General features: G+C 48.3%; 2 protein-coding genes across 5 annotated transcripts in view; both read right to left on the reverse strand.

Moving 5' to 3' along the window:
- LOC144610854 (ras GTPase-activating-like protein IQGAP1) overlaps positions 1-5,880 on the reverse strand; it is a 66,443-nt gene extending 60,563 nt beyond the window's left edge. Inside the window, 1 exon segment of the mRNA XM_078429825.1 lies at positions 5,721-5,880. Within this exon segment, the coding sequence (XP_078285951.1) occupies positions 5,721-5,775 (55 nt within the window). The 5' untranslated portion in view covers positions 5,776-5,880.
- Positions 5,881-20,844: 14,964 nt separating this feature from the next.
- Positions 20,845-25,644, reverse strand: senp8 (SUMO peptidase family member, NEDD8 specific). Of its 4 annotated transcripts, none has more exons than XM_078429985.1 (2): positions 25,516-25,644; positions 20,845-22,948 (listed from the first exon to the last, which is right to left on the reverse strand). In XM_078429985.1, exon 2 carries the CDS (start codon positions 22,945-22,947, stop codon positions 22,312-22,314), a length of 636 nt encoding a protein of 211 aa, XP_078286111.1. In that variant the 5' UTR covers position 22,948; positions 25,516-25,644; the 3' UTR covers positions 20,845-22,311. The 4 variants fall into 4 exon arrangements, with proteins under 4 accessions (XP_078286111.1, XP_078286108.1, XP_078286110.1 ...); XM_078429982.1 differs by having other exon boundaries at positions 20,845-22,954; positions 25,516-25,589; XM_078429984.1 differs by lacking the exon at positions 25,516-25,644 and adding an exon at positions 25,457-25,515 and having other exon boundaries at positions 20,845-22,954.
- Positions 25,645-25,684: the final 40 nt, after the last annotated feature.

A 25,684-nucleotide genomic window follows, 5' to 3' on the forward strand; every position in this document is an offset into this window, starting at 1 on the left:
AGCAAATCCTGCATTTGGTCCATATCCCTCTAAACCTTTTCGATCCATGTACCTGTCAAAATATCCTTTAAATGTAGTGATTGAACCTGCCAACTATCTCCTCTGGCACCTTGCTGCACATACCCAGCACCCTCTGTGTGTTAAAAAGTTGCCCTTCAAGTTCCGATTAAATCTTTCCCCTCTCACTTTGAACAAGTGCCCTGTCGTCTGTACACAGGGTGGCACGGCAGTAGAGTTGCTGTCTCACAGCGCCATGGACCCGGGTTCGATCCTGACTACTGGTGCTGTCTGCAAGGAGTATGTACACTCTCCCTGCGTGACCTGCGTGGGTTTTCTCCAAGATCTTCAGTTTCCTCCCGCACTCTACAGATGTTCAGGTTTGTAGGTTAATTGGCTTGGTATAAATGTAAATACAGATGCTCCCCGACTTACGATGCATCGACTTGCGATATTTCGACTTTGCCAAGGTGTAAACGGCAGCCAACCGCAGCTCGCTTCCGGCCACGTGGTCAGGTGTATTAAATGCAATTGGATGTACGATATTTTCGGTTTGCGATAGGTTTATCGGAACGTAACCCCATCATAGGTTGAGGAGCACCTGTAGTCCCTAGTTTGTGTAGGATAATGTTAATGTGCGGGGATCACAGGTCGGTGTGGACTCGGTGGGCCGAAGGACCTGTTTCCACGCTGTATCTCTAAGCTAAACCCAACTAAAAAACATTTCCAGCCAAGTTGTACAATTCTGCGGTTTATTTATCTGGCTGATGCCTTGGGTGTGGTGGTGGGCGGTGGGTGGTCGACACAGAGATTTGGTGTACACTGGAAATCAATCTCTTTCCCAACTCCGATGAAGTGCCTCAAACCCAAAATGTTATTCCCTCTCCACAGATGATGCCCGACCTAATGACTGTTTCCAACATTTTTTTAAAGTTTTTTCATTCGTTTAGAGATACAGCGTGGAAATAGGCCATTCGACCCACCGAGTCTGCACCGTCCAGCGATCCCCGCACATTAACACTATCCGACATTAGGGACTATTTTACATTAATACCAAGCCAAGCCAATTAATCTACAAACCTGTACTTCTTTGGAGTGTGGGAGGAAACCGAAGATCTTGGAGAAAACCCAACGCGATCACGGGGAAAACGACAAACTCCGTGTGGACAAGCCAGGATCGAACTTGGGTCTCTGCCGCCGTAAGCGCTATAAGGCAGCAACTCTACTGCGGTGGTGATTGCTAGTTTGGCAACAAAAATGTCAGTGGGGTTTCCTGTGCGTCAGAGACCCCATTGACTGTGTGCTTGGATGGGAACTACAGGGTAGTCCTGGTTGCACACCCCACTAACGTCTATGAGGAATGACATAGAAACATAGAAAACAGGTACAGGAGTAGGCCATTCGGCCCTTCAAACCAGCACACCCATTCAATATGATCATGACTGATCATCCAAAATTAGTACCACGTACCTGCTTTTTCCCCATATCCCTTGATTCCGTTAGCCCGAAGTGCCAAATCTAACTCTCTCTTGAAAACATCCAGTGAATTGGCCTCCACTGCCTTCTGTGGCAGAGAATCCCACAGATTCACAACTCTGGGTGAAGAAGTTTTTCCTCATCTCAGTCCTAAATGGCCCACTCCTTATTCTTAAACTTTGACCTCTGGTTCTGGACTCCCCCAACATCGGGAACATTTTTTCCTGCATCTAGCCTGTCCAATCCCTTAAGAATTTTATATGTTTCTATGATCCCCTCTCATCCTTCTAAATTCCAGTGAATACAAGCCCAGTCGACCCATTCTTTCATCATTTGTCAGTCCCGCCTGCAGGGTGAGGTGACGGCAGAGGTCTGGTGCTCTCCCCAGAGAATGGGAGAAAACTAAAACAAAATGGCTTCCAAACCCAAGGTAACACGACTAGGTAACCCAAAGTGAAACCTCACTCCCACTTTGCCTCAGCAAACATTTCCTGACCACTTGCACGTTTGCAACTTGCTTAATGCGTCAAGAACACTGCGTTACTAATACAGGTTCTTGATTAGTACGGGCGTTAAAGGTTATGGGGAGAAGGCAGGAGAATGGGGTTGAGAGGGATAAAGCAGAGCAGCCATGATTGAATGGTGGAGTCGACTTGATGGGCCGAATGGCTTAATTCTGGTCAGGTGTCTTGTGATCTCCACGAGATTCGCACAAGTTCCAGTTTCCTCCCACATCTCAAAGATGTGTAGGTTTTGAGGCTAATTGGCCCTCTGTAAATTGCCCTGAGTGCCTAGGGAGTGGAATAACGAAGAACTAGTGTGAATGGGAGTTTGCTGGTCGGCGTGGACCCGGTGGGCTGAAGTGTGGGTTTCCAGAGTATCTCTGAATTAAACTAAAGAAACTAAAGGCACATGGCAAATGGCAGAGACCTCGACTGCACTGACAGTAAAGTTCTCAAATCCCTCCTCTTGGCTCGCCCTGACCTACCCACACATCTGCTCCAAAAACTTCTCCAATCTCAAAAAATTATTACCACCATTTTGTGGCATTATTATAATCGATCTGGGGCTCATGTTGTCGACCTCCCGTGGTGAGCCCTGTCAACTGACCTCAGTCAGGCGAACGACAACAAACAGAAACAGCAGAAGCAGAAGCAGCTTCATAACTTCTGTTGCCTCAAACGCGCAAGAAGAAGAATCGATCTACCCCACCCCTCTTGGCCCTCTGATAGGTTCTCATCCTCTTTGTTGCCGTCAACTTCTAACACCAGACTGGCAAATGACAGAGCTTTATCTTCACAAGCACACCTCCATGACAATTCTTGGGGGACCTTACATTTCTCCCTAGATAGACACAAAAAGCTGGAGTAACTCAGCGGGTCAGACAGCATCTCTGGAGAGAAGGGATAGGTGACGTTTCGGTGTAGGAAGGAACTGCAGATGCTGGTTTAAACCGAAGATAGACACAAAATGCTGGAGTATCTCAGCGGGAAGGCAGCATTTCTCCCCCTTTGCAGATCTGGTTGCCCAATTTAAGGAAGGAAATTGAAGTTTTGGAGAGGATGCAGAAGTGGTTTACCAGAGAGCTGCCTGGACTGGGGAGTTTAAGATATAAGGAGAGATTTCTCTGGAGCAGAGGCTGCGGGAAGACCTGATCAAAGTTTCGAAAACTATGAGAGCCAAAGAAAGGGTAGACTGTCAGAACCTTTTTTCCATCCTAAGGTGACAACACCAAACACTAGAAGACAGTTTTAAGTTGAGAAGGGGAACGTGCAAATGAGATTTATGGCACGTTTTATGTCAGAGAGTGCCTGGAATGTAGGGAAATTGAGGCAGAAATGAAAGCAACCTTCAAGAGACATTTAGACAGACACATGAATAGACAGCAGTTTAAATTGGCTTCATGCTCAGCACAGACTTGGTGGGCTGAAGGGACTGTTCCTGTGCTGGTCTATGTTCCCATACAAAAATTACTCTCACCATTTCAGTCCTAAGATTCCCCAGTAGTTAATATAAGAAAATAACTGCAGATGCTGGTACAAATCGAAGGTATTTATTTCACAAAATGCTGGAGTAACTCAGCAGGTCAGGCAGCATCTCAGGAGAGAAGGAATGGGTGACGTTTCGGCTCGAGACCCTTCTTCAGTAGTAACTACCCCAGTAGTTAATCACTGAAATTCTCTCTCCTGCACCCTCCCCTCCCATCTCATGAATTTTCACCACGCAGCTCCCTCTCTTTCTCTCTGCAAATGCCACAATTTTTTAAAAGGAGCTTTACGAAGGATTGATGCAGGATAAATGCACTGTAACCCAGGCCAGGATTGAAAGAGATAAATTAAGAACATGTCAAAATGCATCAGTTTAATGTTCTAATACCCAGGATAAAATGGGGGATCCAGTGAAGAAACAAAAATGTTGAGGCCTTTGCCAGAGAAGTTATCACAGAGGGTGCCCAGGAGAGGTCAACTTTGCCAGGCTGTTGAAAACAGAGCACAAGGCTGCTGGGCCCACTCGGCATGCTCAGGGGAGGGAGGACCTGTTGTGGTGGGAGATCTACTGACGTTTTCAAATCAAAGTTTGATAGATGATGGTTAAATTTGAGAAATTCAGAAGGAAGAGATCCTGTCAGTTTCAGTATTTCTCCCTCTCTGGGCTCAGTTCTGCTCCAAGTCTCTCTCTCTCTCTTGGGGCCAGTGCTGCCCCCACTCTCTCTCTGGGACCAGTTATCCCCACTCTCTCTCTGGGACCAGTTACCCCCACTCTCTCTCTGGGACCAGTTATCCCCACTCTCTCTCTGGGACCAGTTACCCCCACTCTCTCTCTGGGACCAGTTACCCCCACTCTCTCTCTGGGGCCAGTGCTACCCCCACTCTCTCTCTCTCTCTGGGACCAGGGTTATCCCCACTATCTCTCTCTGTGGGGCCAGTGTTACCCCCATTCTCTCTGGGGCCAGTGCTACCCCCACTCTCTCTCTGGGACCAGTTACCCCCACTCTCTCTCTCTCTCTCTCTCTCCCTCTCCATGGGGCCAGTGTTACCCCCCACCCCCTCTCTCTCTCTCTCTGTGGGGCCAGTGTTATCCCCACTCTCTCTGTGGGGCCAGTGTTACCCCCACCCCCTCTCTCTCTCTCTCTGGGGCCAGTGTTACCCCCACTCTCTCTCTGGGGCCAGTGTTACCCCCCACCCCCTCTCTCTCTCTCTCTCTCTGTGGGGCCAGTGTTACCCCCACTCTCTCTGTGAGGTCAGTGTTACCCCCACCCCCTCTCTCTCTCTCTCTGGGGCCAGTGTTACCCCCACCCCCCCCCCTCTCTCTCTCTCCGGGGTCACTGTCACTCCCACTGGGTTTCTGGACAGGGAGAGGGTTTGCCGCCATCAGCGCCTCGCCGGGGCCGTCTGTCGGCAGCGAGCCGCCCGAGAGAGAGAGAGGGAGGAGGGAGAGAGAGAGGAGAGAGAGAGAGAGAGGAGAGAGAGGGGAGAGAGAGTGAAGGAGAGTGAGTGAGGGGGAGAGAGAGAGTGAAGGAGAGAGAGTGAAGGAGAGAGAGTGAGGGGGAGAGAGAGTGAAGGAGAGAGAGAGTGAAGGAGAGAGAGTGAAGGAGAGAGAGAGTGAAGGAGAGAGAGAGTGAAGGAGAGAGAGTGAGGGGGAGAGAGAGAGTGAGAGAGAGGGAGAGAGAGAGAGAGGGAGAGAGGCGAGAGAGGAGGGAGAGAGAGAGGGAGAGAGGCGAGAGAGGAGGGAGAGAGAGGAAGAGAGGGGAGAGAGGAGAGAGGGGAGAGAGAGAGAGAGAGAGAGAAGGAGAGAGAGTGAAGGAGAGAGAGTGAAGGAGAGAGAGTGAAGGAGAGAGAGTGAAGGAGAGAGAGTGAAGGAGAGAGAGAGTGAGGGGGAGAGAGAGAGTGAAGGAGAGAGAGTGAGGGGGAGAGAGAGAGTGAAGGAGAGAGAGTGAGGGGGAGAGAGAGAGTGAGAGAGAGAGGGAGAGAGTATGTGATGACGAATGGCGGGAGACGAGGGAGGAAGAAGCGAGGGATGGGGCAGAGTGAGGGAGATGAGAGAGGGGGAGGGAGTGAGGGGGAGGGAGTGAGTGAGGGGGGAGAGGAGGCCGCAGTCGCCCAGTGTCGCCCCCGGCGGCCGCGCCCTGTCGTGTGGAGATGCACAGCCCGATCCCACCCCCTTTGCCCCCTCAATGCCCCCCCCCCCCGGTCGAGGGGTTCGAGAGGCGCTCCCCTATCTCCCCCCTCCCCCCCCCGGGTACTCACAGCCATAGTGCGGCCTAGTGGCGCCCTGCCCGTCCGCCTCGTCCGACGTGGACATTGTTGGGGCCGCGGGGCTGTGCAGCCCTTTGCCTCACTCCTTCACTCACTCACTCACTCACGGCTCCGCGCTTCCTTCCTCTCTCTCCTCCTCCCTCACCCCTCCCCTCCATCTCCACCCCTCGCCCCTCCCTGTACTGCAGCGACCCGCCCTCCATCTCCACCCCTCCCTCCCTCCCCCCCGTCGCCGGTCTCCAGACTCCCAACACAGGCGGGAGGTCTCCAGAGGTCAAGGCTGCACCCCACGGGCATCTACACCCCCCCCCCATCTCTGCTGTTACACCGCTCAACTGCTGGAGAAGGGCACTGCTGTGTGGTAGAGGGGGGTGGGTGGGGGAGGATGGGGGATGGGGGGATAGGGGGGGAGGGGGGATAGGGGGGGAGGGGGGATAGGGGGGGAGGGGGGATGGGGGACGGGGAGGGGGGGATGGGGGGTGGGGTAGGGGGGGGGAGGGGGGGTGGGGATGGGGGATGGGGGGAGGGGGGATGGGGAGGGAGGGGAGATGAGAGGGGGGGAGGGAGGGAAGATGAGAGGGAGGGGGGGGAGAGTGTCCACTTTATCCATGCCCCTCATGATCTCGTGCACCTCAATAAGGTCCCTCATGTACACCTCAATGAGGGGGGGGGATGGGGGAGAGATAGGGGGGGGATGGAGGGGAGGGGAGGGGATGGGGAGAGGGGGAAGGGATGGGGGAGAGGGAGGGGATGGGGGGAGAGGGAGGGGATGGGGGAGAGGGAGGGGATGGGGGAGAGGGAGGGGATGGGGAGAGGGGGAAGGGATGGGGGAGAGGGAGGGGATGGGGGGAGAGGGAGGGGATGGGGGAGAGGGAGGGGATGGGAGGAGAGGGAGGGAATGGGGGAGAGGGAGGGAATGGGGGAGAGAGGGGATGGAGGAGAGGGAGTGAATGGGGAGAGGGAGGGAATGGAGGAGGGATGAGGGGGGAGAGGGATGGAATGGGGGAGGGATGAGGGGGGAGAGGGAGGGAATGGGAGAGGGATGAGGGGGAGAGGGAGGGAATGGGAGAGGGATGAGGGGGGAGAGGGAGGGGATGGGGGAGGGAATGGGGGAGGGGAAGAGAGGGGATATGGGAGGGAGAGTGAGGGGGAAGGGGGAGGGGAGAGGACAGATGAGAGGGGGTGAGGGAGGGGGAGAGTGTCCACTTTATCCATGCCCCTCATGATCTCGTGCACCTCAACAAGGTCCCTCATGTACACCTCAATGAGGGGGGAGAGGGAGGGGATGCGGGAGAGAGGGAGGGAATAGGGGAGGGGGTGGGGGAGAGAGGGAGGGGAGAGAGGGAGGGAATGGGGGAGAGAGATGGGGGATGAGGGGGAGGGGATGGGGAGAGGGAGGGGGATGGGGGAGAGAGGGAGGGGATGGGGGATGGGGGAGGGGATGGGGAGAGAGGGAGGGGATGGGGGAGAGAGGGAGGGGATGGGGAGAGAGATGGGGGAGGGGATGGGGGAGAGAGTGAGGGAATGGGGGAGAGAGTGAGGGAATGGGGGACAGGGAGGGGATGGGGGAGAGAGGGAGGGAATGGGGGAGAGAGGGAGGGAATGGGGAGAGAGATGGGGGATGGGGAGAGAGATGGGGGATGGGGAGAGAGGGGATGGGGGAGAGAGGGAGGGAATGGGGGAGAGAGGGAGGGGATAGGGGAGAGAGGGAGGGAATGGGGGAGAGAGATGGGGGATGAGGGGGAGGGGATGGGGGAGAGAGATGGGGGATGAGGGGGAGGGGATGGGGAGAGAGATGGGGGATGAGTGGGAGGGGATGGGGGAGAGAGGGAGGGGATGGGGGAGAGAGATGGGGGAGAGGGGATGGGATGGGGGTGGGAATGGGGGAGAGAGGGAGGGAATGGGATGGGGAGAGGGGAGAGGGAGGCGATAGGGAGAGAGGGAGGGGATGAGGGGGAGGGAGAGGGGGAGGGAATGGGGGAGAGGGAGGGAATGGGAGAGGGATGAGGGGGGAGAGAGGGAATGGGGGAGAGAGGGAGGGAATGGGAGAGGAATGAGGGGGGAGAGGGAGTGAATGGGGAGAGAGGGAGGGGATGGGGGAGAGAGGGAGGGGATGGGGGAGAGAGGGAGGGAATGAGGGAGAGAGTGAGGGGGAGGGAAGGGGAGGGGAGGGGAAGAGAGAGGGGATAGGGGAGGGAGAGGGAGGGAGGGAGAGTGAGGGGGGAAGAGGGAAGGGAGGGGAGAGGAGGGAGGGGGAGAGTGTCCACTTTATCCATGCCCCTCATGATCTCGTACACCTCAACAAGGTCCCCCCTCACGTACACCTCAATAAGGTCACCCCTCATGTACACCTCAATAAGGTCCCCCCTCATGTACACCTCAATAAGGTCCCCCCTCATGTACACCTCAATAAGGTCACCCCTCATGTACACCTCAATAAGGTCCCCCCTCATGTACACCTCAATAAGGTTCCCCCTCATAATCAGGTCACCCTTCATGATCTCGTACACCTCAATAAGGTCACCCCTCATGTACACCTCAATAAGGTCCCCCCTCATGATCTTGTACACTTTAATCAGGTCACCCCTCCAGATCTCGTACACCTCAATAAGGTCACCCCTCATGTACACCTCAATAAGGTCCCTCATGTACAGCTCAATAAGGTCACCCCTCAATAAGGTCCCCCTTCATGTACACCTCAATAAGGTCACCCCTCAATAAGGTCACCCCTCATGTACACCTCAATAAGGTTGCCCCTCAGGTACACCTCAATAAGGTCCCCCCTCATAATCAGGTCATCCCTCATGATCTTGTACACCACAATATATATATATTTTTAAAGGTAATTCATTGGTTGTAAGGTATTTGGGGAATGACAAAGTTCTATAAAATTACAATTTCTATTTCAAGCTGTAATCTTACTGTGGAAGGCACTGTGAATGCCAGAAATGTTTTTTCCCTTACTAATATTAAGTTAAAACAACAGCATGACCTTCGTGTTTGCAACAATGGGACCCTAACTGTGGGCGCCAGAGACTGCAAGCTTTTCTGTGGTGACTCACATACCACAACATTGCTAACGAGAACAGCACTCATTGTCCTGTGCTCCTTAGTTTGGAACCGAGGAATTGGATATAGAACAGCAAAGCACAAGAATAGGCCCTTCGGCCTACAATGTGAACAGAATGAACATGATTTTTCACACAAAGGGTGGTGGGTCTATGGAACAAGCTGCCAGATGAGGTAGTTGAATCTGGGACTATCCCAACGTTTAAGAAACAGTTAGACAGATAGGACAGGTGTGGAGGATATGGACCAAGCACAGGCAGGTGGGACTAGTGTAGCTGGGACATGTTGGTCGGCGTGGGCAAGTTGGGCCGAAGGGCCTGTTTCCACACTATCACTCTGTGACTACGACTCTATAATGCCAAGTTAAACTAATCTCTGCCTTCACATGATCCATATCCCTCCATTCCCTGCATATCCATGTGCCTCTCTAAAAGCCTTTTAAATGCCACTATTGTATCTGCCTCCACCATCACCCCTGGCAGCACGTTCCAGGCAGCCCCCACCTTTAGTGTAAAGAAACTTGCTCCACATATCTCCATTAAACTTTGCCCCTCTCACCTTAGAGTTATGCCCTCTAGTCTTTGACATTTCCACACTGGGAAAATGTTCTGACTGTACACTATCTATGCTTTTCATACTTTTATACACTTCTATCAGGTCTCCCCTCAACCTCCGATGCTCCAGAGAAAACAATCCAAGTTTATCCAACCTCTCCTTATAATACTTTCTAATCCAGTCAGCAGTCTGGTTAAACAAAAAGGACACCTGGAGTAACTCAGTGAGCCAGGTAGCCTGTCTGGAGAACATGGTTAGGTGAGGTTTGGAATGGGGACCCTTTTCAGACTGTTTTCGTGAGAGAAAGGAGAACTTCTTCAAAGTAGGCTTACCTTGAGGAGATTTCGCAGTGGAGCAGTGAAATGTAGAAACAAGGAACTTTAATTGCTAGTATGCAAATAAAGACATAATAACTCAGCAGGCCAGAAATGTAGATGTATTATTGCCATGTGGACCAAGGTACAGTGTAAAGCTTTGTTTTGCATGCTAGCCAAATAGATCAGATAATATGTGTGGGAAGAATCTGCAGATGCGGGTTTAAACCAAAGATAGACAAAATGCTGGAGGAACTCAGCGGGGCAGGCAGCATCTCTGGGGAAAAGGAATGGGTGACGTTTGGGGTCGAGACCCTTCTTCAGACTGGGGGTTAGGGGAAAGGGAGATGAGAGATATAGACTGAGATATAGACTATATCTCTCGTTTCCCTTTCCGCTGACCCCCAGTCTAAAGAAGGGTCTCGACCCGAAACATCACCCATTCCTTCCCTCCGGAGATGCTGCCTGTCTCGCTGAGATACTCCAGCATTTTGTGTCGAAAATCAGATAATACTTTATATAAATACATTTGTCAAACTCAAGTACAGTAGGTAGAGCAAAGGATAAGAGACAGAGTGCAGAATATGGTTCTCAGCATTGTAGTACATTGTTATAGCACTAAGGTTTAAGGTTCCACTAAATATAAGGTTTTAAAGTTTGGCAAATATACGGAAATGGGTGTCAGGGCAAGTTGGAATGAGGACATTACGATTTGTGTCAGGTTGTAGATAGATTGAATGATTGGGTGAAGTTATGGTGAATGGAGTATTGTGTGGGGAAATATGAGGTCATACACTTCAATCAAAAGGCAGATTATTATTTTAATGGAAAGTGAGTACGTGATTGAAGTTCAGGGGATCCAGCACATGAATCACCACAAGTTATCAGGCAGGTCCAACAAGTCGTTGGGAAAGCAAATGGCATGTTGACCTTTGAGCAAAGGGATTGGAGTTGAATCGGAGGGAGGTTTTGCTGCAGTTGTACAGGGTGTTGCTGAGGCCAATCCCGGAGTACTGTGCACAGTTTTGGAACCCGTAACTACAAAAGGATTTTCATAGTATGGGAGGCCATTGACTGGAGATACACCAGCTAATTCCTTGGTGGGTGGCACAGCAGAGACTCCACTTCCTGAGGATCCTCAGGAAAACCAACCTGCAGGAGAAGCTCATGTTGTCCTTCTATCGCTGCTCCATCGAGAGTGTGCTGGCATACTGTATAACCACATGGTATGCCAGCTGCTCAGAAAAGGACAGGAAGGCCCTTCAGAGGGTCATCACGACGGCCCAGAAAATCATCGGCTGCTCACTGCCCTCCCTGGAGCACCTGTTCAGCCTGCGCTGCCTCAGTAGAGCAGGCAAAATAATAAAAGATCCATCCCACCCCGGCCACCGTCTGTTTGTTCATCTGCCCTCTGGTCGACGTTTCAGGTCAATCAAATCCCGAACAAACAGACTTAAGAACAGTTTTTACCCCAGGGCCATACGAGAACTGAACACTACCTGTGCACTAGGCAACACCGTTAAAAAATCTTGTACTTAATTTAATTGTATTTATGTATTTATTTGTTTTTGCATTTATTGCATATATGTTTGTACGCACCGTCAGGATTGGCTGTTTTTTAATTTCGTTGTACTCGTTGCAATGACAATAAATGAATATTATTATTATTATTATCCTATCCAGAGAGTCTAGACAGTTTGGGTCTGTATTCATAAGCTCATAAGTTGTAGGAGCAAAATTAGGCCATGTGGCCCATCAAGTCTACTCCTTTCAATCATGGATGGTCTAACTTTCCCTCTCAACCCCATTCTCCTGCCTTCTCCACAGGTAACCCCTGACACCCTTACTAATCATTACTTGGGAGTTTAGTAGAATGAGGGTTAATCTGATTCAAACATGCAAAAAGGTGAGTAGGTGAGTACTGCAGTCAAAGAACATCAGTGATGATGCAAGAAAATGGTTTTGTTGAATTATTTCAAGTGCATTTTCATATTTTTCCCATTATACAATGTCTTGTTTAGGAGAATGAGTTGGCCTTTCTGAACTTGCAAGTCAGTGTTACCAACTGATTGGTGAACTCAGAGAACATCTCCGGACTATCTCTCAGTAATCACACCCCTCACCTCCTGCCGATGTCTCACCAGAGAGTCAGTCACGGAGAGAACCAGATGGAGGGAGTGCCGAGGGAGAGACAAAGAAGGAGAGATTGAGAGAGGGAGCGGGAGAGTCAGAGGAAGGGGAACAAGGAAGATAGACATAAAATGCTGGAGTAACTCAGCGGGATAGGTAGCATCTCTGGAGAGAAGGCATGGGTGTCGTTTTGGGTAGAGACTCTTCTTCAGACCCGAAACGTCACCCATTCCTTCCATCTGTAACTGTAAATGGCTCAATTGTAATCATACTTTGTCTTTCTGCTGAATGGTTAGCACACAACAAAAGCTTTTCACTGTACCTTCCATCTACACCTCACGCTGCCTCAGCAAGGCCAGCAGCATAATCAAGGACGAGTCGCACCCCGGCCACTCCCTCTTCTCCCCTCTCCCATCAGGCAAAAGGTACAGAAGTGTGAAAACGCACACCTCCAGATTCAGGGACAGTTTCTTCCCAGCTGTTATCAGGCAACTGAATCATCCTACTGCAACCAGAGAGCAGTGCTGAACTACTATCTACCTCTTTGATGTCCCTTGGGCTATCCTTGACCGGACTTTGCTGGCTTTACCTTGCACTAAATGTTATTCCCTTATTATGTATCTATACTCTGTAAATGGATTGATTGTAATCATGTGTCGTCTTTCTGCTGACTGGTTGGCACGCAACAAAAGCTTTTCAAGGTACCTCGGTACACATGACAATAAACTAAACTGACGAAACTGCATGGCGCAGCGGTAGAGTTGCTGCCTTACACAACGGGTGCTGTCTATATGGAGTTTGTACGTTCTCCCCATGACCTGCGTGGGTGTTTTTTCCGAGATCTTTGGTTTCCTCCACACTCCAAAGACATACAGGTTTGTAGCTTAATTGGCTTGGTAAATGTAAAAAAAATTGTCCCTTGTGGGTGTAGGATAGTGTTACTGTGCGGGGATCGCTGGTCGGTGTGGACTCGGTGGGCCGAAGGGCCTGTTTCCGCACTGAATCTTTAAACTAAACTAAACTAACTAATCTTCCCCATTCTGCACCTCTGGTACAAATGAGCTTTTTAGACAATAGGTGCAGGAGGAGGCCATTCGGCCCTTCGAGCCAGCACCACCATTCAATGTGATCATGGCTGATCATTCTCAATCAGTACCCCAATCAAGCTTTGTTTGATTGAGATGAGCTGTGTTTGAAGGGGGCTACTGCGAATCAAGGCAGATGTGCTTCATCTGGACATCAGAAGGTATCTACCTTCGACTTAAACCAGCATCCGCAGTTCTTTCCTACACACGCTTCACCTGGGCATCAGAGGACCTCTGTTCTTCCCCCACCCTACTCCTCAGGCCAGAATATTAACATTGCACTAGAGACCAGTTTGAGTTTATTTCATGGAGAGTGTTTTTTATCAATGGGAAAGTCACCATGGAGTGAATGTGTGGAGCAGATGTATGTTTGACATAAAGCAGCCTTTGATGGTTTGATCACTGCTCTCCCTTGTCCACCCATCGCACAACTGCAAGACCGTGGAAACGTTTTTTTCTAGTTGATCAGGCAGAGGTCAGCGTGGAACATACTTCAGACACCGTGGGACAAGGACTCGATGGGTCGTGTCGGGTGATTCCCTGAGCAGATTATCTGGCAAAATGCATCATTGCCAGACCTCACCAACAAACACCTCATTTGGTGGTGGTGAGAAGGGTCCTTCCTCCCTGCCAGATCCTGTCTGTACCGTAAGAGTCTTACTCCCAATGCATGCTGCATACACTTACCCACCTCTGCCAAGTGTGGATTTGGTGTGAGGGTCTGGTGAAAGAAGCAAGGGTCTTTCATGTCATGGTTCACCCCAAACAGCTCTGCAACAGAGTACTCTCTGATTTATGATTCATACATTTATGATTTACCTCATTGAAACCTACAGAAGAGTAAAAGACCTGGATAGAGTGGATCTGGACAGGATGTTTCCACGAGTGGGAGAGTCTAGAAATAGAAGCCTCAGAATTAAAGGACGTTCTTTTAGGAAGGAGATGAGGAGAAATTTCTTTAGTCAGAGGGTGGTGAATCTGGAATTCTTTGCCACAGACAGCTGTGGAGGCCAAGTGGAGATTTTTAAGGCAGAGATAGATATATAGATTCTTGATTAGTATGGGTGTCAGAGGTTATGGGGAGAAGGCAGGAGGGAGAGATAGATCAGCCATGATTGAATGGCGGAGTAGACTTGATAGGCCGAATGGCCTAATTCTACTATCCCTTATGGGCTGTTCCCAGGGTCACACTCAGAGACAGATATTGTGCTTTGCAAGACGATCTTTGGTCTGCCCGAACCTTGTTGGCCTCCCAGCTGTGTAAAAGTAGTTTCAGTCCAGAAACAACACTGTGCATAAAAAACAAGACATTTGTGCAAAAAAAAAAACAGGAAATTAGACATTTCCTAAATTCACCCGTGGATGACTTCATACTAATTATTCGACTTGAAAATTGCCCAAAAAGCAGAAATCAACTTTTCTCTATAACTTGTTAAGTTGTCCTGAAAACCTCATTGAAATTAACCAAAATTATAGTGAATACACTGATTTGTATGATTTGTGGTAGGGTAATGCAGTTGCCTGATGAATGTATAATGCACAATGTGCAACCCAGTGTCTGCTTCTTAGAGTGTGGTGATCAGAGGGTCTTAGGTGCTGCTAGTGTGGTCTTACCAGGGCTTTGTGGAGCTGTGACACAAATTCACAATTTTTCAACACCAATCCTCTGGATTAAGTCCAGCATTCCGTTAGCTATTTGATTATTTTCTGCACCTGTTTATGATATTTTAATGGGACAATAATAAACCTAAACCTGTCTACAGGCTTGGATGCAACCCACTCACCTTCTGCAACCCCAAATGTCCCTGCACCATTGTAGAAACAAGGAACTGCAGATGCTAATTTACACAAAAGGACATAAGTGGCAGCAATTTTGGCTCCAAGGTACAATAGACAATAGACAATAGGTGCAGGAGTAGACCATTCGGCCCTTCGAGCCAGCACCGCCATTCAATGTGATCATGGCTGATCATTCTCAATCAGTACCCCGTTCCTGCTTTCTCCCCATACCCCCTGACTCCGCTATCCTTAAGAGCTCTATCTAGCTCTCTCTTGAATGCATTCAGAGAATTGGCCTCCACTGCCCTCCGAGGCAGAGAATTCCACAGATTCACAACTCTGACTAAAAAAGTTTTTCCTCATCTCTGTTCTAAATGGCCTACCCCTTATTCTTAAACTGTGGCCCCTGGTTCTGGACTCCCCCAACATTGGGAACATGTTTCTTGCCTCTAACATGTCCAACCCCTTAATAATCTTATACATTTCGATAAGATCCCCTCTCATCCTTCTAAATTCCAGTGTATACAAACCTAGTTGCTCCAGTCTTTCAACATATGACAGTCCCGCCATTCCGGGAATTAACCTAGTAAACCTACGCTGCACGCCCTCAATAGCAAGAATATCCTTACTCAAATTTGGAGACCAAAACTGCACGCAGTACTCCAGGTGCGGTCTCACTAGGGCCCTGTACAACTGCAGAAGGACCTCTTTGCTCCTATACTCAACTCCTCTTGTTATGAAGGCCAACATTCCAGTGGCTTTCTTCACTGCCTGCTGTACCTGCATGCTTCCTTTCAGTGACTGATGCACTAAGACACCCAGATCATGTTGTACGTCCCCTTTTCCTAACTTGACACCATTCAAATAATAATCTGCCTTCCTATTCTTACCACCAAAGTGGATAACCTCACACTTATCCACATTAAACTGCATCTGCCATGCATCCGCCCACTCACACAACCTGTCCAAGTCACCCTGCAACCTCATAGCATCTTCCTCACAGTTCACACTGCCACCTAGCTTTGTATCATCGGCAAATTTGCTAATGGTACTTTTAATCCCTTCATCCAAGTCATTGATGTATATTGTAAATAGCTGCGGTCCCAACACCGAGCCTTGCGGTACCCCACTAGTCACTGCCTGCCATTCTGAAAGGGACCCATTTATCCCCACTCTTTGCTTTCTGTCTGTCAACCAACTTTCTATCCATGTCAGTACCCTACCTCCAATACCGTGTGTTCTAATTTTGCCCACCAATCTCCTATGTGGGACCTTGTCGAAGGCTTTCTGAAAGTCGAGGTACACCACATCCTCCGGCTCTCCCCTGTCAATTTTCCTAGTTACATCCTCAAAAAATTCCAGTAGATTAGTCAAGCACGATTTCCCCTTCGTAAATCCAGTAAGTAGTGCCATAATTTTAAAGTTGCTTAACCTTCTTTATTAATAAACATGACCCAGGCAGCATCTGAAAAAATGTCCCAACTCGAAACGTCACCTATCCATGTTCTTCGAAGATGTTGCCTGATCCGCTGAGTTACTCCAGCACTCTATGAAATGTCACCTATCCATGTTCTCCAGAGATGCTGCCTGACCCGCTGAGTTACTCCAGCACTTTGTTGGACTATTATTATGTCCAGTTTTTAAAGTATACTCTGTTCTATTTGCTAGGTCCAAATTTGATGACTTAATCTTTACTTCTTTTTGCAATCCACTGACCACAGTTTTGCACAATCACTTAATCTATAAATACATCTTTCCAATTGAATGCGCCACACTGCTTGCAATGCTAGAACAGAGAGTATTGGAGTAACTCAGCGGGTCAGGCAGCATCTCTGGAGGACATGGATAGGTGACGTTTCACAGAGTGCTGGAGTAACCCAGCGGGTCAGGCAGCATCTCTGGAGGACATGGATAGGCAGCGTTTCGGGTCGGGACACTTGTACCCTGATTGTAGTCCAGTCGGGACCCTGCTATGATTCCAGTGCCTGCAGTTCCTTGGTCTACTGCTTACAATGCTATATTTGTGTCATAACGAAACTTGGATTTCTGCACTATCATCTAAATAATTTATAAATGGTGAGTAGTTGAGGCACTGAAACATATTCTGCAGGCTCTCCATTGGTCACATCCTGCTAATCTGAACTCTGCCCATTTTTTTTCCTTCCCTCTACTGCCAGGTCAATACACTGCCTTAATCCCATGAATTTCAGTATTATCAGAGTTGCCCGGGCAGCATGTTCATCAGATCATGTGGTAGGAGCAAAATTAGGCCATTCGGCCCACCGAGTCTACTCTGCCATTCAATCAGCTGATCTATCCCTCCCTCCTAACCCCTGCCTTCCCATAACCTCTGGCACCTGTACTAATCAATGACCTATCTATCTCTGCCTTAAATAGACCCACTGACTTGGCCTTCTGTGGCAAAGAATTCCACAGATTCACCAGATGTTGTTATTGGGGTTTTGGAGAAAATGGAAAAAAAAACATACATCAACTTTTTAACTCTGAACTTTAATTATGAAGAATAAAACATTTAAAAGTTTAAAACTGAAAACAAACAGGCTTATCTAAAACTTAGTAAATCACAATGGACACAAACTGCTGGAGTAACTTTTGGAGTGGAGTTACTCCAGCGCTTTGTTGGTAAACCAGCATCTGCAGATCCTTGTGTCTAAATCATGGTTTAAGATTAAGGCTGGAGTGAGAACTCGGAGATTGGAGATCGGACATTTTGAAGAATTTCAAAACGAGAGCTCCTTCTTATGGATCTGTGAGAAAATACAACGGGGCAGCAAACCTTGACGAGGATTAGGGTGAAATCTGCAAGTTTCTGCTCATGGCTGCCATCTGCTGCCATCTGCTGCCTCCAGCTAAAAGGTGCACTTATCCAGACACCCACTGCAAAAGCACTTACAAAGCCCCATTGTTCGTGCAACCGTATGTGGACACATGTTAATATTGGGTGGGGTTGGTGGAATTTAATGGAACAGAAGGTGAGGGAAGTTCGGGAAGTTCACTCCGGGGGATCGAGTATTGCCAGCCAGCGTCCTGTCTCTAAAGCTGGAGTAATTATGGAGGCGAGAAGTGGATCAAAACTGACTCTGAGAGTTGTAGGAATCACAAAATGCTGGAGTAACTCAGCGGGTCAGGCATCATCTCTGGAGAGAAGGAATGGGTGATGTTTCTGGTCGAGATCCTTCTTCAGTCTGAAGAAGGATCTCGACCAGAAACATCACCCATTCCTTCTCTCCAGAGATGCTGCCTGACCCGCTGAGTTACTCCAGCATTTTGTGATACCTTCGATTTGTACCAGCATCTGCAGTTATTTTCCAACACAACTGAGAGTTGTAGGAATCATACAGATGTGCCATGTTTATTAATAAACAAGGTTAAGCATTTTAAAATTAAGGCACTACTTACCTGGGAGCCAAATCAATCAGCATCCAGAGGATAAAGGTGAATGGGAAGGTGCATGTTTGGATGGTTAGGTTTAATTACTGGCATGTTGAATTTAGTTTATTGTCACTTGTCCCTAGGGTTGCCAACTGTCCCGTATTAGCCAGAACATCCCGTATTTTGGGCTAAATTGGTTATTAGGCCCGCGGGCCAGGATGCTACGCAACCTCCGTTAGGCGAACACACTCCGTTAGCCTACACTGTCCCGACCGACAGCGGCCTGCCTCCCGCCATTTGTGGAGCGGGAGCACGTGGCCGCTGGCTGGTCACGTGGGGCGCGGAGCGGTGACGTCACCCTGTCCCGTATTTGGGAGTGAGATAGTTGGCAACCCTACTTGTCCCATATTACAACTATGACTACTTTTCTTGCCTTTCTTTTGGACTGGCAATAATTCACTTACATCCTGCATTGCACTTATATCCTGCATTGAATACATTGAATACAAAGATGGCAAACCTCTCTAGGATGCGTTGTTTAAAGGAAGACAAACACAAAGGTACCAGAGGGTGGTCAGTATCTGTGCCATCAGAGAGAGGCAGCAACTTGGGAACACGTAGCTTAGAAGTTCCAAAAAAATTGGAAAGATGTCTTACAATCACATTGCAAATATCTGGTTTATTTGAACTTTCAAACTTTTTATAAAATGTTCCAGATGATATTTAAACTCCATCCTTGGAATTCTGAAGATGTGACCCAAAAAGAAATAAATTCAAAACTCTAGGACATGGGATCGCCAAACTTGGTCAAGACACTTGAGATCTTGGAGATGTTGGTGTATGGCTCTTGCATTCATAAGCTATAAAAAAATTATCTGGTCACTGAAAACAAACGTTTATTAAATTGGCTGTCAACATTCAAATAGGTGAAGCAATGGAGTCACATAAATAAACAGCAAAGTCACAGAATCAATGTAAGACGATTGGCCAAGTAATCTGCATTTGATGATAACGTTTGAAGGGCTGATGAATGAACATCTTTGAACAGATATACCGAGTCATTCACGTGTAGGAACTGAAGATGCTGGTTTAAAACAAAGACAGACACAAAATGCTGGAGGAACTCAGCGGGACAGGCAGCATTTCTGGAGAAAAGGAATGGGTGACGTTTCGGGTCGAGACCCTTCTTCAGACTAACAGTGTGAAGAAGGGTCTCGACCCGAAAAGTCACCCATTCCTTCTCTCCAGAGATGCTGCCTGTCCCGCTGAGTTACTCCATCATTTGTGTCTTTCTTACTGAGTAATTTATTTTAGCGGAGGACTGGAAGAGGGTATTTTCCACCTTGTACTACTCCTTTGGTGCTGCTCTCGACTGTTAGCCTGGATTATGGGCTCAAGTGTCTGAACTGGAACCTGAATCTTGAACTGTGAATTTACTGATTGAACTAGAATAAAATTTAACTTTGCATTTAAGTGGTGTGTTCTCCTGCTTTGTAATGTGATGAGGTCTTTGAAACATTGTGTGAACTGAAGCATGGGGAACTCCCAGCTCTCAGCTGGTTTTGTGGGCAGCCTCTTCATACAGTCTGCCCTCACCTCTGAACATGCATCTGATAGCAATGTGAGATTTCAAAACAATAAATGGAACTTGCAATCCTAATAGTCTCTGCTCCCACCTTTGCAGTCGTATGCATTTCAGATTTATTAATCACACTTGGGTGAAAAGGTTCTTCCTTGGATTCCCACTAAACATCATATCTCAGCTTTGTTTAATTACTGAGTGCGGCTGCAACTCCAAGACAGACAGATGCTCCCGTCCCAAAGGAGGGCAATTCTTTCGATACAGATCAGGCTAAGTGTTTGGCTCGACATTCTGCTGCCAACCACAGTTTTCACCAGTGGGAGAGTCTACGACCAGAGGCCAAAAGGTCTCCTCCTTTAGAAAGGAGATATTTCTTTAGTCAGAGGGAGATGAATCTGTGGAATTCATTGCCACAGAAGGCTGTGGAGGCCAAGTCAATGGATATTCCTAAAATGGAGATTGACAGATTCTTGATTGGTACAGGTGTCAGGGGTTACGGGGAGAAGGCAGGAAAATGGGATTGAGAGGGAAGACTGATCAGCCAAGATTGAATGGCGGAGTAGAATTGATGGGCCGAATAGCCAAATTCTGCTCCGAGAACTTCTGAACTTCTGACAAGCTCAGCCAATGAGTATATAAGTTTTAAGATTCAATTCTCTCGGTGCTGTGCGAGCTGATCTGAGTCAGCACTTTAGAAGGCGCACGAAAGGTAGCTTCAATGGAAAGGATGTGGTCAACCAGGGCTGCTGTTTGTGAACTGGCCCTTTTTCACGAAAATCGTTGAGATTGTAGGGTGTTGATCTCTAACCGAATGTGATGTCTGGAATCACATAAAAGTCACAGTCACAAATATCTTCATATGCATCAAGTTAATAACTTCGGGCAAGGAGGGGAGGAAAATTGCAAAAGGGAAATCACACAGAGTGCTGTGTGCAGTTCGAGGATCATAGGGTGGACATGGTGCACTGGAGAGGGTGCAGAGAAGATTCACCAGCTATTGCCTGGGATGGAGCATTTTAGAAAAAGAGGATGTAGGAAACAACTGCAGATGCTGGTTTAAATCGAAGATAGACACAAAATGTTGGAGTAACTCAGCAGGATAGGCAGCATCTCTGGAGAGAAGGAATGGGTGACGTTTTGGGTCGAGTCTGAAGAAGGGTCTCGATCCGAAACGTCACCCATTCCTTCTCTCCAGAGATGCTGCCTGTCCCGCTGGAGTTACTCCAGTATTTTGTGTCTACCTTCGATTTAAACCAGCATCTGCAGTTCTTTCCTACACATCCTGCTGGTAAATAGGATTGTGTAGATGGGTAGTTGATTGTCAACGGTGGGGGGGCATGCTATCTATGCTGAAGGACCTGTTTTGTGCTGTTTGACTCCAAGACTCAGTTTCAGAGATTCCAAAGCGTGATTGTAACAATTGAAGAGAAGCGATCAGAGTATGCGTCTAAACAGTAGCTATGAATGTAATGGAGGCACATTCATGCAGATGCTGGAATCTTCAGTAAAACACAAAGTGGTGTTGGATCTCAGTGCTCAGGCATCATCTCTGGAGGACATGGATTGCTGATGTTTGGGTGGAACCATTCTTCATACTCAATATCTTTTTTGGAAGGAAATGAAATGGTTAAGACGGGATTGTGGAACGATATAAGGTTGAAAACAAGAGGGGAGATCGCCGGAGGTCTTAAGAAGGGTCCCGACTCAAATGTTGCCTATCCATGTCCTCCAGAAATGTTGCCTGACCCACAGAGTTACTCCAGCACTTTGTGTTTTACTGTACTGCAATGAAACACAGCACAAAACGTTCTCTGAAAATAACAGGTTGCTGGTTTAAAATGTATTTTGTGAATATGACATTTTTTATTCCAACTCCCCCATCCTAATGTAACAAATAGTTAAATGACAACTCAACCATAATGAACCAACCCCTACCATGACTGAAAAATAGGAAGAACCAACACAGAAATCATGAAACTATCAAATTACAACAGGTTTGATGTTTCGAAAGCCTGTGGATTGTTGGGTATCGGGGGGGGTGGAAAGAATGAATGAAAGCCCGAGGTAAATCTTGAAGATATAATCTCAAAAACATGGGTACTGCAATGCAAGCCCTTTGTTATTCAGTTTTAGTTGCTGCATCGAGTCACACAGAATTTTCAGATTCAAGATAAAACAAAAAGAAACCTCAAGGAAATATCAGATTAAATTTCATTTGTGCATAATTCAGGCACGGGTGAATGAGGTGGAGTGGAGCACGATCACACCTGGTTAAATAATGGCACAGTTGTGGTACAGGTACAGCAATGGCATGTTACCATCAGTTCTATTACTATTTCCCCCCCCATGGACCAATAGCGGTGTAATTTTTGGTTAAATAGTTTTGTGTAAGGTCAGATTACGTGACAGAGTAGTTGTGTAGCTGTACTATACCATACTCTCAATATTACAAGGAAGATAGCCAACTGGAAACTTACTTTGCAGAGAGCTGGGGGTGTGGAAGAACAAGATTCCTGAGCAGTCTTAAAAGAGGCAATTTTCACAACATTCAAAAGTCCACAGCCTTTTTATATTGACCTGAAACATTCCCCAACTCTGTAAAGGTAACGACGACTGTAAACAAAAATATAGCTGATTCATCCACAAAATAAGGTAGACATTCAGGCAAGAAGTAGTTATTCCTTCGACAACCGCTCAATCAGCTTTTTCCAGCTAGCTCTCTTCTGGGTGATGTAAGATGGGGTGACAACCATCATCAGTGGCCTCTGCTCACCCCTGATGTACTGCTCACAAAGAGCCTCTGTGTTACAGATAACGTACATCCCACAATCATAGCTGTTTTTCTGGACTGGCGCCAGCTCTTCTAAGAAAGGCATTTCAGATTTGGTTCCTAAGAAGTGCTGCAGTTTCCTGGCAATCTGACGAGCATGGCTTTCGTTCATGCTGCTGCAGGAATCAAAGTGGCTGAAACAGTCCTTGTCCCTGCTGTAGTGGAGCAGGCTCCAGTGAGACCCGCCGGCCGCCTGCACGGAATTATCGTTGACTGCCAGGAAGACCAAGCTCTTCTGGTTCAGGGCGAGCGGCTCCAGGAAGATGGCCAGCTCCTCCTGACTGGTCGTACACTTGATAAACTGGGTCACTTCAGGGCTGATGAAGCACACCTTGCCCAGCAGCTCCTTGTACTGCTCGGTGGCAAAGTACTCAAAGGCAAACCCAATGATGTGGTCATTGAGCCAGTTGGGTGGGTTGAGCAGGAGCATGTCTGAGTGCCGTATCAAGCTGTCATGGTAGCTTAGGATCACCGAATTCATGCTGCTCCTGGAAAGCAACAAAAGCACATTACATTCTTGTCCATATACACATAGGTAATTTTATATCAAAGATGGCAGACGGTGCTGGCTCGAAGGACCGAATGACCTACTCCTGCACCTATTGTCTGTTGTCTAGTACATAAGAGATCACCATCACTGCCTCAGAAGGCAGTGGAGGCCAATTCTCTGAATGCATTCAAGAGAGAGCTAGATAGAGCTCTTAAGGATAGCGGAGTCAGAGGGTATGGGGAGAAGGCAGGAACGGGGTACTGATTGAGAATGATCAGCCATGATCACATTGAATGGCGGTGCTGGCTCGAAGGGCCGAATGGCCTCCTCCTGCACCTATTGTCTATTGTCTATCACTAAATGAACAGAAACCCATTCAGTCATCGTTGCTCATCTATCTGATAAGGCTCTAATGCCCTATTGCACTGTACAATTGTGCAGTGGGTAGAGCTGCTGCCTCAAAGCTCCAGAGAAGGTCTCGACCTAAAACATCCCCCATTCCTTCTCTCCCGAGATGCTGCTGTCCCGCTGAGTTACTTCTGCATTTTGTGCCTATCTTCAGAGACCCAGTTTGATCCTGACCTTGGGTGCTGTCTTTCTGCAGTTTGCACATTCTCCCTGTGACTGGGTGGCTCCAGATGTTCTGGTTTCCTCCCACATCCCAAAATTGTATGGTTTGTAGGTTAATTGGCCCTCTGTAAATTGCCCCCAGTGTACAGAGAGTGGATGCGAAAGTGGGATATTGATATTCGCGTGGACCAGGTGGGCTGAAGGCCTGTTTCCATGCTGTATCTTTCAATCAATTGCTCCTTTAATTATAGTGATCGAAGTGAATCCATTCATCTAGTTAAGAATACAGCACCTGTTAAATTGAAGTTACGTCATTTTCCTTGTGCTGCATTTTACTTCATATTCTAACCAGCTATTCTTTTACAATAATCTTTCAGATTATCTCTGGTTTGACTCCTGCCACGGCTGAAAAGATTCAAATGTTTCCAGGCCTTCTATCTGCGATCATCTTTCTGCTTCTGCATGGATGGCCTCGAATGCTTAACATGCCAAGATGTCAAATTAACACAATACCCAACATGTAATCTGATCGTACAATTTGATTTGGATGATAAATTCCTGAGATGTGGATTCAATGTCAACATTTCAAAAAGACTCAGTATCTCTGTTTCTTTCTACTGCTGAGAAAGATGAAATTAGTACTTGCAGCAGCATAACACATCTGTAAACACGGTACTCAATAGATGACATAATAAAACCAACAAAAAAAGCCCAATGAAAAGTAAAATTCAATATTAGTACAAAACAAAACAAAGGCCCCAAGTTCTGGGATCAACAAGTTTAGTTGGCATTTGTGATGTTCAATAGCCTGGTGGTTTTGGGAAGAAGCCATTCTTGACCCTGGAGGTCATGGTTTTCAGATTCCTGTACATTCTTCCCAATGGCTGGAGTGAAATGAGAGTATAGCCAGGGTGGTGAGGGTCTTTGATGATGCTGGCTGACTTTTTGAGGCATCACCTCCTATAGATCGCTTTGATAGTGGGGAGGTCACGACCCGTAATAGATCGGGGCAGCCTCCATCATTTTTTTGTTGTCTCCTTTGTTCCTGGGTGTTTGTTACTGAACCAGGCCGTGATGCAACCAGTCTATATGCTCGCTAACATACATCTGTCGAGGTTCAAGATAGTATTCATCAACACACCGAATCTTCTCAACCTTCTAAGGCTTTGATGGGCTTTCTTTGATTGCATCAATGTGCTAGGTCCCCGGCATCCTTCGAGATCCTTCGAGATATGCGCGCCCAGGAACTTGATGTTGTTGACTCTCTGCACCACGACCCGTCGAAAAAGACAGGTTCGTGGTCCTCAACCTTCCTCTTCTAAAGTCACTGCCAAACACATTACTATATTCTGCACTTTGCACCATTTTCATTGCTCTACCTATTGTTTGTCTTATCTGAGTTTGTCTTATCTTTATGTATAGTATTATCTGATTTGATTGTATAGTATGCAGGCTTTTCACAATACCTCAGAACACTTGACAATCAACCTAAACCTAAATTTACAGCCAGGTAACCTGCAAATCTGATGGAGTTACCTATAACACTGCTGAAGTCTTGAGGAAAAGCCCCGCCTTCTCTGGCATGATTGACAGCCCGGCGCCAGCAATGCGGCCCCGCCCCGACACGTGACTCACACTCCAGGGGGCGGTGATTGACGGCCGCGGACCCGCCCCCCGTGAGCGGGTGACGTCGTCGGCAGCCTCTGAACCCCGCCCACCAACACGTGACTATCCGCCCATGCCCCGCCCACGTCACGGGTGAGTGACAGCTGCAAAGCCCCGCCCCGCGGTAAAGCGTCGGCTTCAGCCGGTGACTAACGACAGCACCGGGCCCCGGCCTCTGCCCAGGCCCTGCCGGCTACCGCGGCAGCTCACCACACCACACCACACCACAATACAACACCACAGCACACACCTCCCTACTACACACCTCCCTCAGCTGTTCAGAAACCAACAGCGGTGGCGGCCGAAGCTAATGAGCGCCATTACCTGTCGGCCAGAGCCGGTTCCGCACGACGCTATGGCGGAGAGCGCCGCTTCATGCCGCCGCCGCCGCTTCACTCGCTGCTTTACCCGCCGGTGCCGGCAGGTGGCGCTACAGCTCCGGGCTACGGAGAGGGGTGCCGCACGCGCCAGTCCGCTCCCCTTCCCCGCCCGC

Source organism: Rhinoraja longicauda, chromosome 38 (assembly GCF_053455715.1).
Source record: "Rhinoraja longicauda isolate Sanriku21f chromosome 38, sRhiLon1.1, whole genome shotgun sequence".
In the NCBI taxonomy this organism is placed as follows: Eukaryota; Metazoa; Chordata; class Chondrichthyes; order Rajiformes; family Arhynchobatidae; genus Rhinoraja; species Rhinoraja longicauda.

Coding starts and splice junctions, on each gene's coding strand:
- senp8 (XM_078429985.1), bottom strand. CDS start 22,947: ATGAATTCGGTGATCCTAAGCTACCATGACAGCTTGATACGGCACTCA.